The following is a 12,453-nucleotide window of genomic DNA, read 5'->3' on the forward strand; positions in this document are numbered from 1 at the left end:
AAAATTGCCGTCCTTCGACTTCCGATGTCGAAGTTGAGGCAAAACTTCGACCAGTCTGGTTACGGCGCGGGGGTGGATACCACGTTGATCTTGGTGCGCTGTCGAGCTCGCTGCGGCCGTCGACTTGCTGTGTCAGTACACGAGCTAGGCCTGTCGTCCCACCGCCACACGTAAGCGCAACCCCACTGACGTCGTCCATGGCCGACACTGCAACGTCTCGTGAACGCGAGCCCATCTTGAAACGGCCGCGCAAGCCGTCGATTGGCCGTCGGCAGCTGGGAGTGCTGCCCGTGGCCATGATCACGTACTTTAACGTGAGCGGCGGTCCGTGGGGAAGTGAACCGATCATTTCGTCGTGCGGTCCGCTCGTTGGGATCCTTGCCGTCAGCATTTTCCCGTGGGTATGGTGTCTGCCCACGGCTCTCCTCTTCGCAGAACTCTTCAGTGCGTTCCCCACCGATAGCAGCTTTTGCACGTGGGTGGGGCTCGCATTTGGCCGCCCCATGGGTTTTCACGTTGGGTACTGGTCGTGGGTTGGTGGGGTTATCGACAACGCCATCTATCCGTGCTTGATCGTGGACTCGATCTTCTCGATCACGTCTGGCGGTATTTTGGGCAGCGACGAGTACAGCAGCGCCAACACTGCATTTGGGGTCAGGTTTGCCGCGCGCGTCGGGATTGCCATCCTCTTCATGCTGCCCACCCTGTTCAGTATCAAGATCGTCGGTCGCACCATGTTGGTGCTGGCTATCATCGTGGCAATGCCGTTTCTGGTCATGGTAGTCGTTGCAATTCCTCAGGTGAATCCGTCCAATTGGCTCGTCGTCAGCGACGACGTAAGTTCACCCGCCGATCCAACTCGTGCAACCTGACGGAGCATCATCGTAGCGAAATTGGGTCAACTTGATCAGCGTCTTGTACTGGAACTACAGCGGGTTTGACGCGGCGGGGGCGTATGCCGGTGAGATCGCCGACCCGAAGCGAACATATCCCCGTGCGATGGTGCTCACGGTGGTCCTGATCGCGCTCACGTAAACCCACTGTGCAACGAGAACGCAGTCAGCTGCATCATGGGCGTGTGTGTTGTGTCTTTAGGTACCTTATTCCATTCGTGGCCATCACGGGCGTAAACAAACCAGACTATACGACGTGGGTGGATGGCTCGTATACGTCGATTGCGCTGGGCGTAGGCGGCATGTGGCTCTGCGGCTGGGTCGTCGTTTCCAACTTGTTTGGGAATTTGGGCCTTTACATGGCCGAGATGACGAAGGACGGGTTTCAACTGGCAGGCATGGCCGACTCGGGCCTCGCGCCATCGTGTTTTTCAGTGTACGACCTGTCGATGGCGATTTCGTGTGACACAGTGTTGGGTGTAGACGCGATTCCAACACGGGGACCCCACGGCGATCGATCTTTTTATCGTTCGCGATCATCGTGTTCATGTGTTTGTTCGACTTTGACACGATCTTGGGCGTGGATAACTTTTGTTCGGCCCTCTCGAGCGTCGTCGAAATCGGCGCCGCCGTCCGTCTCCGCTACACGCATCCCGAAATCGACCGTCCTTTCAAAGGCAAGTCGATTGCTTTTGAGCAGAACGCGCGCCGTTGAAATCTGTTTTCTAGTTGGACTGTCGGATGGCCGGTTGACCATGGCGATGGTCGTCCCGTTTCTTGTGGGGGTCTACATCGTCGGCAACGAGCTCCTGATCAACACGACCACGATGGTGCTGTGCTCCGTCACGCTCGCGATTGGAGTCGTCCTCCAGCGATGCTTGGATGGCACCAAGTCAAGCAATTCCAACTTCTTGCTCGCGGTCTAGTGCTAAGAATCCGACTGCCCATTGAATACACGATGCGTGCGGGAGTCGACAGTCGCGTGAATACATTGTGTCGACTTATTCCGCAATGTCCATAAGCCCGATCAAATCGGCCACTTCGTCGTCGGTGAAGCCAGGGGCCGATGGCACTTGGGCTTTTCGCCAAGTCACCAAATCGATCGGACCTTTGACGGCGCACACGATGCGGTTCACGTCTTGCTCGGACGCCTTCAACTCGACCACGCACTCGTTCGACCCAAAGAGACGGCGGAGGCTTGCTACAATCGACTTGTACTTTTCGGACGACCGGCAAGCCACATTGACAAGGAACATGCCGTTCTCGCTGAGCGCTGCGTGGACGGACTATAGACAGAGTTGAATCGGAGTGTGTACGGTCGGCATTCCTTACGGCCAGGGTAGCATCCGAAATGAAGTCCAAAGGGGGGGCTGCCAGGCCAACCGCTTTTTCTTCTTTCGACTTGGCGTCGACGTCGACAAGAATCGAGTCGAACGATCCGGGCGCTGGATGAACCCACTTCAATCGATGGACGACCAGGACGATGTAAACCCCATGGACGTACCCGCGTTTCGGAGACACACGACGCCGTCTTGCACGATCACGCCAAGTTTGTTGTTGGTCTGGAAGCCAAAAAAGTCCTTGGCCAAGCCAACGACGGACGGATCGAGCTCGCATGCTGTGAGGGTGACGTTGGGCATCGTGGCTTGGATGTAGCTGGCGAGGCAGCCGCCACCGAGTCCAATGAGCAGGCTCTTGTGGTCACTTGCCGACGTCAGCGCCAACGAATAGTGCAAGATCGACACCATGCTCTTGTGGTATTCAAACGCGAGAAATGTCGGGTCGAAGCGAAGTCGCGCCGTCGACGACACCTTGTTCTTCTTTTTGTTCTTTTTCGCTTTGTCCTTGAGCTGTTTTGCTACACCATCGTTCAGTGAACTCACGGGACGATGCAAGCACCTGTCAACGGAGGCAGCAGCTTGATCTCGCTCTGAATTGTGTTGTTGTTGCTGAGAAACACGAGCCGTCGATGCATGTCGACTTCTTCGACGAAGTAGTCGCCGCTGAGGTCGGTGGTGCCATGTGCGACGACATGGCGCTCGCCCAGGCCTTCCTGCACCGTCATGTATGGGATTTTTTCGCCTTTCGCGAGGCTGTCGGGGCTCAGTTCGAGCATCTTGGGATTCAGCTCCAGCTGTACAGCCTCCAAGCTCGCAAACGAGTGCGCGCGGCCGAGGCTCACGATGAGGAAGCGGCTGAATCCGGCACCCGACGCCAGTTCCATCGCGCCTTCCTCGGTGGCAAAGAGGAACTCGTGCTCACGGCCTTGCGGCACGAGAAACACCCCGCATGCGCCGTTCGGACCGCGCAGTTGGACATCGACGAGGCGGATCGTATACCGAGGGGTCGTGTTGATGGCGGCCGATGTCGACGACGTCATGAGCTCTATCACGCGCTGTCGACCCACTTGGATCTTTTTGAGTTCGTTCTGGGACATGATGTACCACTGAGTTGCCTCAATCTCGTGCTGAAGCCATTGCTTTCGCAACAGGCCCGACTCGTCGAGGTAGACTTTGCCGTTGTACTGGACCATCGCCCGCTTGTCCGACGATGCCTTTGTGCACACGACAAAAAACGGCACAAACGGCGATGCTTTCGAGCGCGGAACCTGGGAAGCGATACGTCAGAATGAAAGCCGCGAGGAACACTTTCTAAGGACTTTACTTCTTGAGCTGAGATCTTGTAAGTCGGCAGGAGGTCCGTGAACGCAGTCAAGAGGTGTTCGAGAATAAAGTCTTGCGCCATGGTTACACAAATGTACGATCCACCAGGCGCTAGAACGCGATCGATTTCGCGGAACATCTTCACTGCATCCGCGAGGACTATCGAGAGAATTGATAGGTATGCGCGGGTAGTCGAGAAAGTGGGCGGTGGGTACCTGGCGTGTCGTCAGTTGCCATGAGGGCATCCAAAGCTCCCTTGTCCATGACACAGTCAAAAGAAGCATCGGCGTATGACATCTGTGTCATGTCCATCACGTCCCATTTCATCGACGGATGCTTGTGCTTCATCTCGTCGATCACGAGCGCACTAAAATCCATCGACGTCACATGGAGGTACCCGTCGTTGGCCCAGTCAGGGCTCAAGTCCGAGTTCCCGCAACCCACAACCAAAACGCGATCTCTGGGCTTCACGATCTTGTGCAGCGCTGGGCGGAGCGTCGAGTACTCGCCATACCATTCGAATGCCTTCTCTTGTCGCTTGGTAAAGAACTCGTCCCAGTATTCCTTGCGACGAAAGTCCGCGTGGTGGCGGGGAAGAAGCTCCATCTACATGCAGATGTTCCATCGCACTGAGAGGTCCCGCCGCAGATTGGGTCGCGCATGTGTACCTGGTCCTGGTCCGACATGACAATCGCGTCAAACTGTTGGTTCATGCAATTCCAGGGGAAATCCCTGCAGTGGACCGATCCGGTTAAACATCAGGTATCCGAAATTATGTTATCCGGAATGCTTTCGTATCCGTAGTCTAATTTTACCTCCGTGTACGGCGACACGCACATTTTTAGCTTTACACCTTCAGAATTGCGTTGGTACACCCTTGGTTTAAGGACGTAGCATGATGTGTTCTATTTTACATGGAAAAGAAGAGCAGAGTACAGTTCGTAAAACGAGGTGAATGTTGAGCTCTATTTATTCACACAGGAAAAAAATTGTCCGAACCCCAATACAGCGCCCCAGGTCGCATTCGCGCGAGTCAGTGCACTTCCGCCCATGGAGAACGAAGGGTCTGGTGCCGCGAATGCCGAAGCTTCTGTCACACCCATAGCCCCAGTACGTCCAGCCTGCATGGATGCATCCCGAGCTGTTGCCATGTGTGGATGTCGAGCGCATATCCACGACTCTCTCGAGATCCGATCTTTTTTCTTGTGCAATTGTCGAGACTCATGGCAACAGCTTCGTGTTCTTCGATACCCATTCCATTCGGGGTGAATATGCGTCACGAGATCGTGTAGGAAGCAAGCCCAAAGTCCAGCGTGTTCAAGAATGCGTTGAACAAACTGGGAAGCAGTAGCAGCAGCAAGAAAGAAAAGTCAAGCAACATCCTGCAATCTGCGACGACTGGGTTCTTTGGCCGCAAGAAGGCGTCATCGAATCCGCCGATGTTTCCTGGTTCAGTGAAACAAGCGTCGTTCTGTGGCGCGCAGCTGCCTCCAGTGTGGGCGGCTCCCCCGCCAGTTGTGAAGAATCTCAATCCAAATGACACCAACCATACAAGCTCAACGTCCCTGAATGATACGACGACGGTGCCGGGGTCCCGCAATGCTGCTGGCAACTTGAGGTCAGAGCAGTTTGCAGCCTTGCTGAAGAGTGACAAGGATTCGGTCGACTTGGAACGTCTACGCGAATTGAGCTGGGGCGGGGTGCCAGTGGAATTTCGACCGCTCGTGTGGAAGTTGCTCCTGAGCTACGTGCCGGCCCACAACGACCGCCGGGACGCCATGCTAACTCGAAAGCGCAGTGAATACCGCAATTTGTTGAACCAATACTACTACATTCCCGACACGGACCGCGGAGTGAAGGAGCAAGAAACCCTGCATCAGGTACAGCGCGCCGATCTCTGGTCGATCTAACGTCATGCAGATCCTGATCGACATACCTCGAACGAATCCGGACGTCCCGCTGTTCCAAAACCCTGTCATTCAAAAGGTGCGATCGGAAGCGTTGTCGAGAGTGCTCAAGGGTGCCGCGGCCATGTAGTGCATGGAGCGAGCGCTGTACATTTGGGCAATTCGCCATCCCGCCAGCGGCTACGTCCAAGGCATCAACGACCTGCTGACGCCGTTCGTGACTGTCTTTCTGTCGTCCTTTTCGGGTAACATGCCACCTTGCGGTGTCGCGGGCTCATGCGTCGTGCAGAGGACCCAGAGCGATGCGACATGACGCAGATTTCGGACGACATTGTACAGGAAATCGAAGCAGACAGCTACTGGTGCCTCACCAAGCTCTTGGACGATATCCAGGTTCGGCGCCCCTTCCCGAGGATGCCATCGGTCATTTGTGGCGTTGACGACATGCGCAGGACCATTACACATTTTCGCAGCCAGGCCTGCAGCGCATGGTGCAGCGGATGGAAGATCTCGTGCGGCGTTGCGACGCCGATTTGCATGGACACATCGTCGAGACGGAGCAAGTGCAGTTTGTCCAGTTTGCGTTCCGGTGGATGAACTGCCTCCTCATGCGCGAATGCCCGCTCAACGCGATCATTCGGCTTTGGGACACATATCTGTGCGAAGACAACGGGTTTGAGAGCTTCCACGTGTACGTGTGCGCCGCGATTCTCATGACGTTTGGCGATGCCCTCAAGGACATGCCGTTTCAAGACCTCGTCCTGTTTTTGCAAAAGCTGCCCACAAACGAGTGGGGCGAGCACGACATTGAGCCGCTCCTGTCGCGGGCATACATCCTTCAGACGTATTTCGCCGACGCCCCCAACCACATTCCCCACAAGTAGCGCCGCCGTCGAGTGTAGTAGAGAGTTGAAACCATCGCCCGCTGTGGGATTGATTTCGTCGGATGTATTTTTATCTCGGTGCACGTGTCGGTTTTGTCTTTCCAGGCGCGGACAACCGCGACGACGATGTCGTACTTGCAAGAAAGCATTCGATGCAAAGGGGCGCAGATCTGCAGCCCGTTCGTGCGCGACGTCCGCGGCACGTCCGTCGTTGGGTATGTCTCGAGTGGCACGGGCGACGTGTACGCGATCACGGAAGGAAAGCATGTTGTGTGGACGCACACTGGCGGCGACCCACGAGGTGCAGCATTTGACAGCCACGGCAAGCTCCACATCGCCGACTGCGCTCACGCCGCAATTCTCAAGGCCGACGTGTCGGCGCACACCCACCAGCCTGGTTTGGTTGTCAAAGTGTACGAGGAAAAGCCATTTCGAGTACGTAAATGGCTTGCATGTCGCTTGCATTCGTGACAAGTGAGTGTGCAGGGGCCGAGCAGCATTCAGATCGCGCCGACGGGAGTCGTCTACTTTACGGACAGCGGTCCGCTCGGCGAAACCACGCTCGCTGAGCCGAGGGGCAGCGTATTCTGCATTGCGCATGGACCGAGTGGCGGCCAGGTGCTCAAGCCGCTGGCGCTCGACTGTCTCGCGCATCCGTGTGGGTTGGCGGTGTCCCCCAACTCTAAACTCATGTAATCCGCCGTATCGTCGACACGTTGACGTGGTGGTGCCTGTAGCTACGTGGCGGAAATGATGCACAATCGTCTGCTGCGCTTTGTGCAGCGGCCGACGGGAATCTACCACTGCACCGTGTTTCACCAATTTGCCGGGGGCATGGGGCCTTCCTGCGTCGCTTGCGACGCAGACGGTCGCATTTACGTTGGCATGTTCGACGTGGCAGGTAATGGGTCGCGGACGACGTGGTTTGTCTCACGGCACGATCCAGGTGGAGCGGATGAACACGGCAAGATATACATCTTGTCACACGCTGGCACGATCGAGCATGTGCTGCAAGTGCCAGGACAAGAAATCACGGGGCTCTGCATCGAGTACAATCCACCTCTCGGCCCCCTCTCCACACGCTCGTCATCGACATGTTTGCGTAGGCCATCGACGCGCGCGCTGTTTGTGACCGAGGCATCCGGGAATGCGCTGCACTGCATTGCGCTGGACGCGATTTTCAAATAGAGCGACACGTTATGGTCCAAGTGAATCATGTAATTGCAAGCATGCTTCCACTACGTCGAGAAGGACGTCGATGGGAGGGCGTGGCTGCCCTGAAAGAGTTGGCGCAGCATCCCGTCGACCTTGGCGGGGGTGTACTTGACGTACTTGTCCATGTGCTTTTTCGAAAAGTGCACAATCGAGTACCTACTCGAGCATTTCCATGGCGGACATCACACGACGACAGGGACGCATGCCGTACTTGTCGTAAAACGCCGTGTAGGTTGGGACGATGCGGTGCAGGGCCGCCGCCGCGAGCGTTTGGCGCAGGTCACCATCGGGCACCGTGAAAGCTTGCTACACCGCCAGATTCCTTGCATGACGTGACAGTCCCGACGCGGCACGACCAACCTGATGCGCGACCAACTCGTCCAGCAACGCATTGAATTTCTGTGGCCATGTCCAAAGCAATTCGTGTGCGACAGGGGAATGACGACTCACCGTGAACTTTTCTTTGAGCAGTCGGCCGCTCTCCAACGTGAGCACGTCGCTGTTGCGGTTGTACTGCAGCTTGCCCTTGGGATCGGCCAGCGTCGCGTCAAAGTCGTCGTAGCTAGATTCGGGACAGTGTAGCATAGAAATTCACTCGACAAGGCAACGCCGCCACCTCAATTGCAAAAACTCGTGCAGCGCCTTGTCTCCGAGTGCTGCGACTTTGGGCTGGATCGTCTGCTGGAGAGCGGCGGTGACAACCGTCTGGACGTCGCCGCCAAGCTGCTTGAGGGACTGCGACACGTACACCACGTTGTTGAGCGTAAAGAGCGCGCGCAGGTCGTCTCGCCCGCCTTTCGTTGCATGCGCCTTGGCTTGGATGGAATCCAGGAGCTTCATCACGATCGAATCTACCGAAACGGGACGATCATGCAAGACGACATCGACACCAGCGACGGCACCGATGAAGTAGGCGACGTTTGTTGTCTGGTCCAACTTGAGCAGGCACTCGAGCTCGACAACGTGGTCGCACAGGTGGCGGAGAAATTGCATCACCTGGTCACAACGTCAACATGAACATGCCGCCGCCGTCGACGTTATTACGTTGCTCGAGACTGGGTGCACATTGCCATCGCGCAGCCCCACTTTGTCCTGCGCAAGGGACTCGCCAATGTCGTGTTTAAACTGCGCTAGCGTCTGCTTGGATGTGACGGCGAGCCCTTCCTCCATCTTGCCGATTAATCCGACGAGCTTCCATGGGTCGGCCGTTTCCACGCCAGGGTGTTCGCGCAGACGCAAGGGCGGCTGTCCGCATCGTCAGCTTTGCATGAACGCGGCGTGCCGCCGCACGTACTTGCAATGCTTCTTTGAACGCGGCGCTTTTGTCCTTGAACAAATAATGCAAATCCAGCGGGCGGAACACCTCGTCCTTGTGCGGGTGTTGAGGCGGCCACGACGGTGGCGAGCGTCGGCCGTTCACGTCGTTGGTCAAGGTCTCCAAGAGTGGAGCAATCGTGCAGCTCAAGGCGGCATGGCTCAAGTCTTCGTTGGGAAAGAGTTTGCTCGACAGCGCCTTCTCCGTCTACGCCCCGCCGTGATCCCGGCACGAATGCAGCGCGGCAGTGTGTACCTTGATAACAAACACAAGCGAATCCAAGTACCGGCCAATGCTTTCCTTCGAGTCCTGCGCGGTCGACCTAGACAGTCGAACCATGTCGATCTAGTCGAGTGGGAAGCACCACTGTACATGTCGCCTTCGGCCGTGACTTTTGCCTTATCCTTGAAGAAGTCCTTGATGTGCTTGAGCCGCTTCTCGCCATATTCCAGCAGCAATTGCCGCGGAGCGTACCCCGTGCCAAGCAAACACTGGATGAGCGAGTTTACTTTGGTCACGTCGGCGTCGCTTGGGTGGGACGCTGTCACGGTGTACTGCTGGCGTTCGCCCGCTGCACCGCTCTCGTCGGGCTCGGCTGGATCCGACACTTTCGTCAATGCCACCGTGGAGTATCGACCAAAAAGCCCAATGTCGTTCACGATATCCGCCTTGCACTTGACTTGAGCGTGACTGAGAACCTGTCGAGCATGCTCCAGCGCCTTTCCGCATCCTTCGTATCCCCGATGCGACTCCATGAATGAAATCGACTGAAGTAGACGTTGCATCGCCTTGACGTACTCGTCTTGGTCGTACTTGGCTCCTTGGTGCAGCGTGGGGGCTACCTGCACGAAGGTCAAGCTGTGCAACCACATGGATGGGGGTGACCTCCGTCGCCGTCGCAAACATCTCATGCACGACCCGCAACTCGTGGACGCTCAAGTCGATATTCTTCTGTGTCTCTCGTAGCTTCTCGGTGAGGTTGTAAATCGGCATCATTTGCCCTTCAAGGCGATCGAGTCCCGTCTTGAATCGTGCCAGGACGGTGTTGACGTTCGACAGTTGTGCCTGCATATCGATCACGACATCCGTCCGTTGTTAAGCCGCAGTTCACTCGCCCTCTCACCTTACTATCCATCAGCGCGAGGCGGATCCGCGCGATGGGGTCGCTCTCCACGGCCGTTGGAGCGCCGCCTTCGACCATCCTACTACTATTCAAGATACGCACTCTCGCAAGATCTGCATGAAATTTAAAAACACTTTCTTAATTCCACTTGATCTTTGTATGGTCTTCGTCAATCGACGAAAAAAAGCACAGGTTGAACCCCCTGACATTTTGTACAGGAATTTCTCAACTTGCCATGGCAACACCGCGTGGCCGAAGTCGCCGCGATCCAGACCCGCGTGCTGAGTTCGCAGTTCCGCAGCCTAAACGAATCTGCTCGGGGGTCGTACGGGTTGTTAAGACCATCGATCCGGCAGTCGCTATTGAGCGCGCCTTGGAATCGCGAAGCTCGTGGCGTCCCATCCATTCCAACATGTCGTCACCCCAACACTCGCTCCACGACAGCCTGGACAAGCTGTCGTTGGTGCCAGATGCTGCGACAAAACTATATCTCGCGTATGAAGACGACGGCACGATGAGTCCACGAAGCAAATCGTCCGATTCCAGCATCTCGTCGGCCTCGTCCAGCGCAGACTCCACCAAGCGACGGAGTCCGTCGTCCATGTTGGCCGTGATTCATGCACCTGATGACGACGAAGACAGGGATCAAGCAGCCTTCCCGTCGTCGCATCGCGTACCAACGACGTAAAACCCCGCGCGCCCTTTCCCCGTCGATGGATGTGTCTACTTGTTATTTATTGCACGGCGATGGCCTCGTCAAGGTATGCTCGTTCGAATCCATGTCGTGCTTGCTACGCCGCTTCATCTCGCCACGAGATATCATAGCACGGACGCTTCGCGTGGAGGGACTCGAGCTGCGCAAACGTGGGCACGACTTCTTGGATCGCGTTGCGATGACGGGTCGCCGACGTGCCCCACACGTGCGACGTCCATTTCCACACATGGGCCTATACAAGCGTTGCTGAAATCGGTCGTCGGTGGCATTCTCGACCTGCTCCATGGTCCTTGCTAGTACAACCACTCGGTGCTCCACCATGGCGAGGTCCGGCGCGTCCGACGGAAACGCCACGAGAAAGCCACGTGCCGTCCACGTTTGGTCCATCGCTTCAAATGAGCTGCGACGGTGGAAGAGCCACGCCAGGTAGACGGACGGGTGTACCTGTTCAAGAGGAGCGGACTGCCCAGAAGTCGCAATGCAGAGTACATGCGGTTGAGGCGATCTTCGTCCTGGGGTACACCGCGACATGCGAACGATGGCAGGTCGACCACGCCGACGTACCAAACGAGAATGGCGACGAAGGATGTCGTATGGAGAAGCAGAAAACATGCCGTAGATGACGTTCGCGTCGAAGATGGCGGGTGGAACGGGACGTCGTGGCACCGACGGCGGAAGCATGGCTCCGTCTAGGTCATGCATGGCAATGCGAACGACATGCTGGGACGACGGGACCTCAAACGAAGTCACTAAGAGTGGCAACGCGCATGTTAGATCGGGGTTCGAGATGGCTTACATGGTACCAGTCGCCAGCACGTCGGTCCGGAACGCGGCCGTGGGAAAAGCATCCAGGTTCGCTAAGAGCTTGAAGCGGGTCAAGCTGACGAGTTGCGATGGTTCGTTCAGATGCGGGACATCGTACTCGAGTGGTGGGTTTGGTTTGCGTCGAAGATGCCGCGCTGGGACTCGGTTCGATGCTTCGGAGAAAACCAACGAGGCCGAGGGCGAAGCAACCGAGGGATGTGACGGCCATGACGATCCAGAAGCGCAAAGTGTTCACTGTCCATCGGTCGTTGAGGTCGTCGATGGAGCTGTCTGCTGCGCGGCGAGAAATTCGTTCACCCAAGTCGCCGACGTGCCGCCGCTGTCGTGGGCGGCGCATCTGTTCAAAAAGATCCTGAGTAACGTTCATTTTGAACCAATGAGCGTGTTGACCACCGAAAACGTTGCAAGAGGCAAATATGGCGCCGGCCACGTCGATGTGCAGCGATGCGTCGTGCGAACGAGCTGGCATCCACGTGAACTACTTGAGAACTTGAGCGATCATGGCGCAGCGGCTTGTCTTGAGCTGGGGACGACCCTGGGATTGCATTCGTTCGTTCAGGCACCAAACCGACGACACCCGTCTGCGTTGGCATCACGTCTCATGCATCGTCACCGTGCCATCGTCCACTGCTAGCACCACGGACACCACCGTCGCAACTCGTGTGTCGATCGACGGTGTTGTGTTGATGGCGTTGCATGACCGCAAAGCGTCATGCGCCGTTGTTATTTCGTCGGCATTCTGACTGCGCGGGGATGCCATCGATACATCCTCCTGTGGAGGGTGCTCACGGACTGGTATGGCGGCGACTGCATCATTGCGTAGTCCCTGGACATAAGGAACGCCACAGTGGACGCGACGTGTGTGTGTCGGCAATCTTTCGCGACCACGTCGTCGACGAGTGCGACGCAAGTG

General features: G+C 56.7%; 7 protein-coding genes across 17 annotated transcripts; 4 read left to right on the plus strand and 3 right to left on the minus strand.

Annotated features, from left to right (window-relative positions):
• The first annotated feature begins 63 nt into the window (after window positions 1-63).
• On the plus strand, window positions 64-2,276 carry H310_01719 (hypothetical protein). Its single transcript, XM_008864930.1, has 5 exons — window positions 64-836; window positions 889-1,031; window positions 1,096-1,329; window positions 1,377-1,570; window positions 1,623-2,276. The coding sequence occupies exons 1-5, from the start codon at window positions 198-200 to the stop codon at window positions 1,817-1,819; spliced, it is 1,407 nt and encodes a 468-aa protein (XP_008863152.1). The 5' UTR covers window positions 64-197; the 3' UTR covers window positions 1,820-2,276.
• Window positions 1,826-4,279, minus strand: H310_01720 (hypothetical protein). The gene is made up of 7 exons (XM_008864931.1): window positions 4,225-4,279; window positions 3,772-4,162; window positions 3,558-3,715; window positions 2,793-3,501; window positions 2,398-2,751; window positions 2,226-2,338; window positions 1,826-2,179 (listed from the first exon to the last, which is right to left on the minus strand). The coding sequence occupies exons 1-7, from the start codon at window positions 4,267-4,269 to the stop codon at window positions 1,895-1,897; spliced, it is 2,055 nt and encodes a 684-aa protein (XP_008863153.1). The 5' UTR covers window positions 4,270-4,279; the 3' UTR covers window positions 1,826-1,894.
• Window positions 4,280-4,606: 327 nt separating this feature from the next.
• On the plus strand, window positions 4,607-6,347 carry H310_01721 (hypothetical protein; the record flags this gene model as incomplete). The annotated part of the gene is made up of 6 exons (XM_008864932.1): window positions 4,607-4,666; window positions 4,849-5,436; window positions 5,477-5,542; window positions 5,594-5,708; window positions 5,753-5,856; window positions 5,916-6,347. The coding sequence occupies 6 exons, from the start codon at window positions 4,607-4,609 to the stop codon at window positions 6,345-6,347; spliced, it is 1,365 nt and encodes a 454-aa protein (XP_008863154.1).
• A 126-nt stretch (window positions 6,348-6,473) lies between these two features.
• H310_01722 (hypothetical protein) lies at window positions 6,474-7,586 on the plus strand (the record flags this gene model as incomplete). Its single annotated transcript, XM_008864933.1, has 5 exons — window positions 6,474-6,782; window positions 6,834-7,039; window positions 7,085-7,248; window positions 7,294-7,396; window positions 7,454-7,586. The coding sequence occupies 5 exons, from the start codon at window positions 6,474-6,476 to the stop codon at window positions 7,533-7,535; spliced, it is 864 nt and encodes a 287-aa protein (XP_008863155.1). The 3' UTR covers window positions 7,536-7,586.
• H310_01723 lies at window positions 7,515-10,108 on the minus strand. Of its 2 annotated transcripts, XM_008864934.1 has the most exons (12): window positions 10,001-10,108; window positions 9,763-9,942; window positions 9,250-9,719; window positions 9,133-9,199; window positions 8,857-9,084; window positions 8,607-8,807; window positions 8,465-8,558; window positions 8,179-8,413; window positions 8,013-8,124; window positions 7,923-7,961; window positions 7,774-7,868; window positions 7,515-7,718 (listed from the first exon to the last, which is right to left on the minus strand). In XM_008864934.1, the coding sequence occupies exons 1-12, from the start codon at window positions 10,076-10,078 to the stop codon at window positions 7,586-7,588; spliced, it is 1,932 nt and encodes a 643-aa protein (XP_008863156.1). In that variant the 5' UTR covers window positions 10,079-10,108; the 3' UTR covers window positions 7,515-7,585. The 2 variants fall into 2 exon arrangements, with proteins under 2 accessions (XP_008863156.1, XP_008863157.1); XM_008864935.1 differs by lacking the exons at window positions 7,515-7,718; window positions 7,774-7,868; window positions 7,923-7,961 and having other exon boundaries at window positions 7,963-8,413.
• An 81-nt stretch (window positions 10,109-10,189) lies between these two features.
• H310_01724 (hypothetical protein) lies at window positions 10,190-11,897 on the minus strand. 10 transcript variants are annotated; one of them, XM_008864943.1, is made up of 7 exons: window positions 11,638-11,897; window positions 11,519-11,579; window positions 11,280-11,464; window positions 11,160-11,227; window positions 10,992-11,115; window positions 10,678-10,947; window positions 10,190-10,623 (listed from the first exon to the last, which is right to left on the minus strand). In XM_008864943.1, exons 1-6 carry the CDS (start codon window positions 11,875-11,877, stop codon window positions 10,792-10,794), a joined length of 834 nt encoding a protein of 277 aa, XP_008863165.1. In that variant the 5' UTR covers window positions 11,878-11,897; the 3' UTR covers window positions 10,190-10,623; window positions 10,678-10,791. The 10 variants fall into 10 exon arrangements, with proteins under 10 accessions (XP_008863165.1, XP_008863158.1, XP_008863159.1 ...); XM_008864937.1 differs by having other exon boundaries at window positions 10,237-10,623; window positions 10,992-11,104; window positions 11,519-11,572; XM_008864945.1 differs by having other exon boundaries at window positions 10,237-10,623; window positions 11,519-11,572.
• Window positions 10,233-10,792, plus strand: H310_01725 (hypothetical protein). Its single transcript, XM_008864946.1, has one exon. The coding sequence runs from the start codon at window positions 10,236-10,238 to the stop codon at window positions 10,686-10,688; it is 453 nt and encodes a 150-aa protein (XP_008863168.1). The 5' UTR covers window positions 10,233-10,235; the 3' UTR covers window positions 10,689-10,792.
• Window positions 11,898-12,453: the final 556 nt, after the last annotated feature.

The sequence above is a fragment of the Aphanomyces invadans genome (genome assembly GCF_000520115.1).
Source record: "Aphanomyces invadans strain NJM9701 unplaced genomic scaffold supercont1.2, whole genome shotgun sequence".
NCBI classification, from domain to species: domain Eukaryota; phylum Oomycota; class Saprolegniomycetes; order Saprolegniales; family Verrucalvaceae; genus Aphanomyces; species Aphanomyces invadans.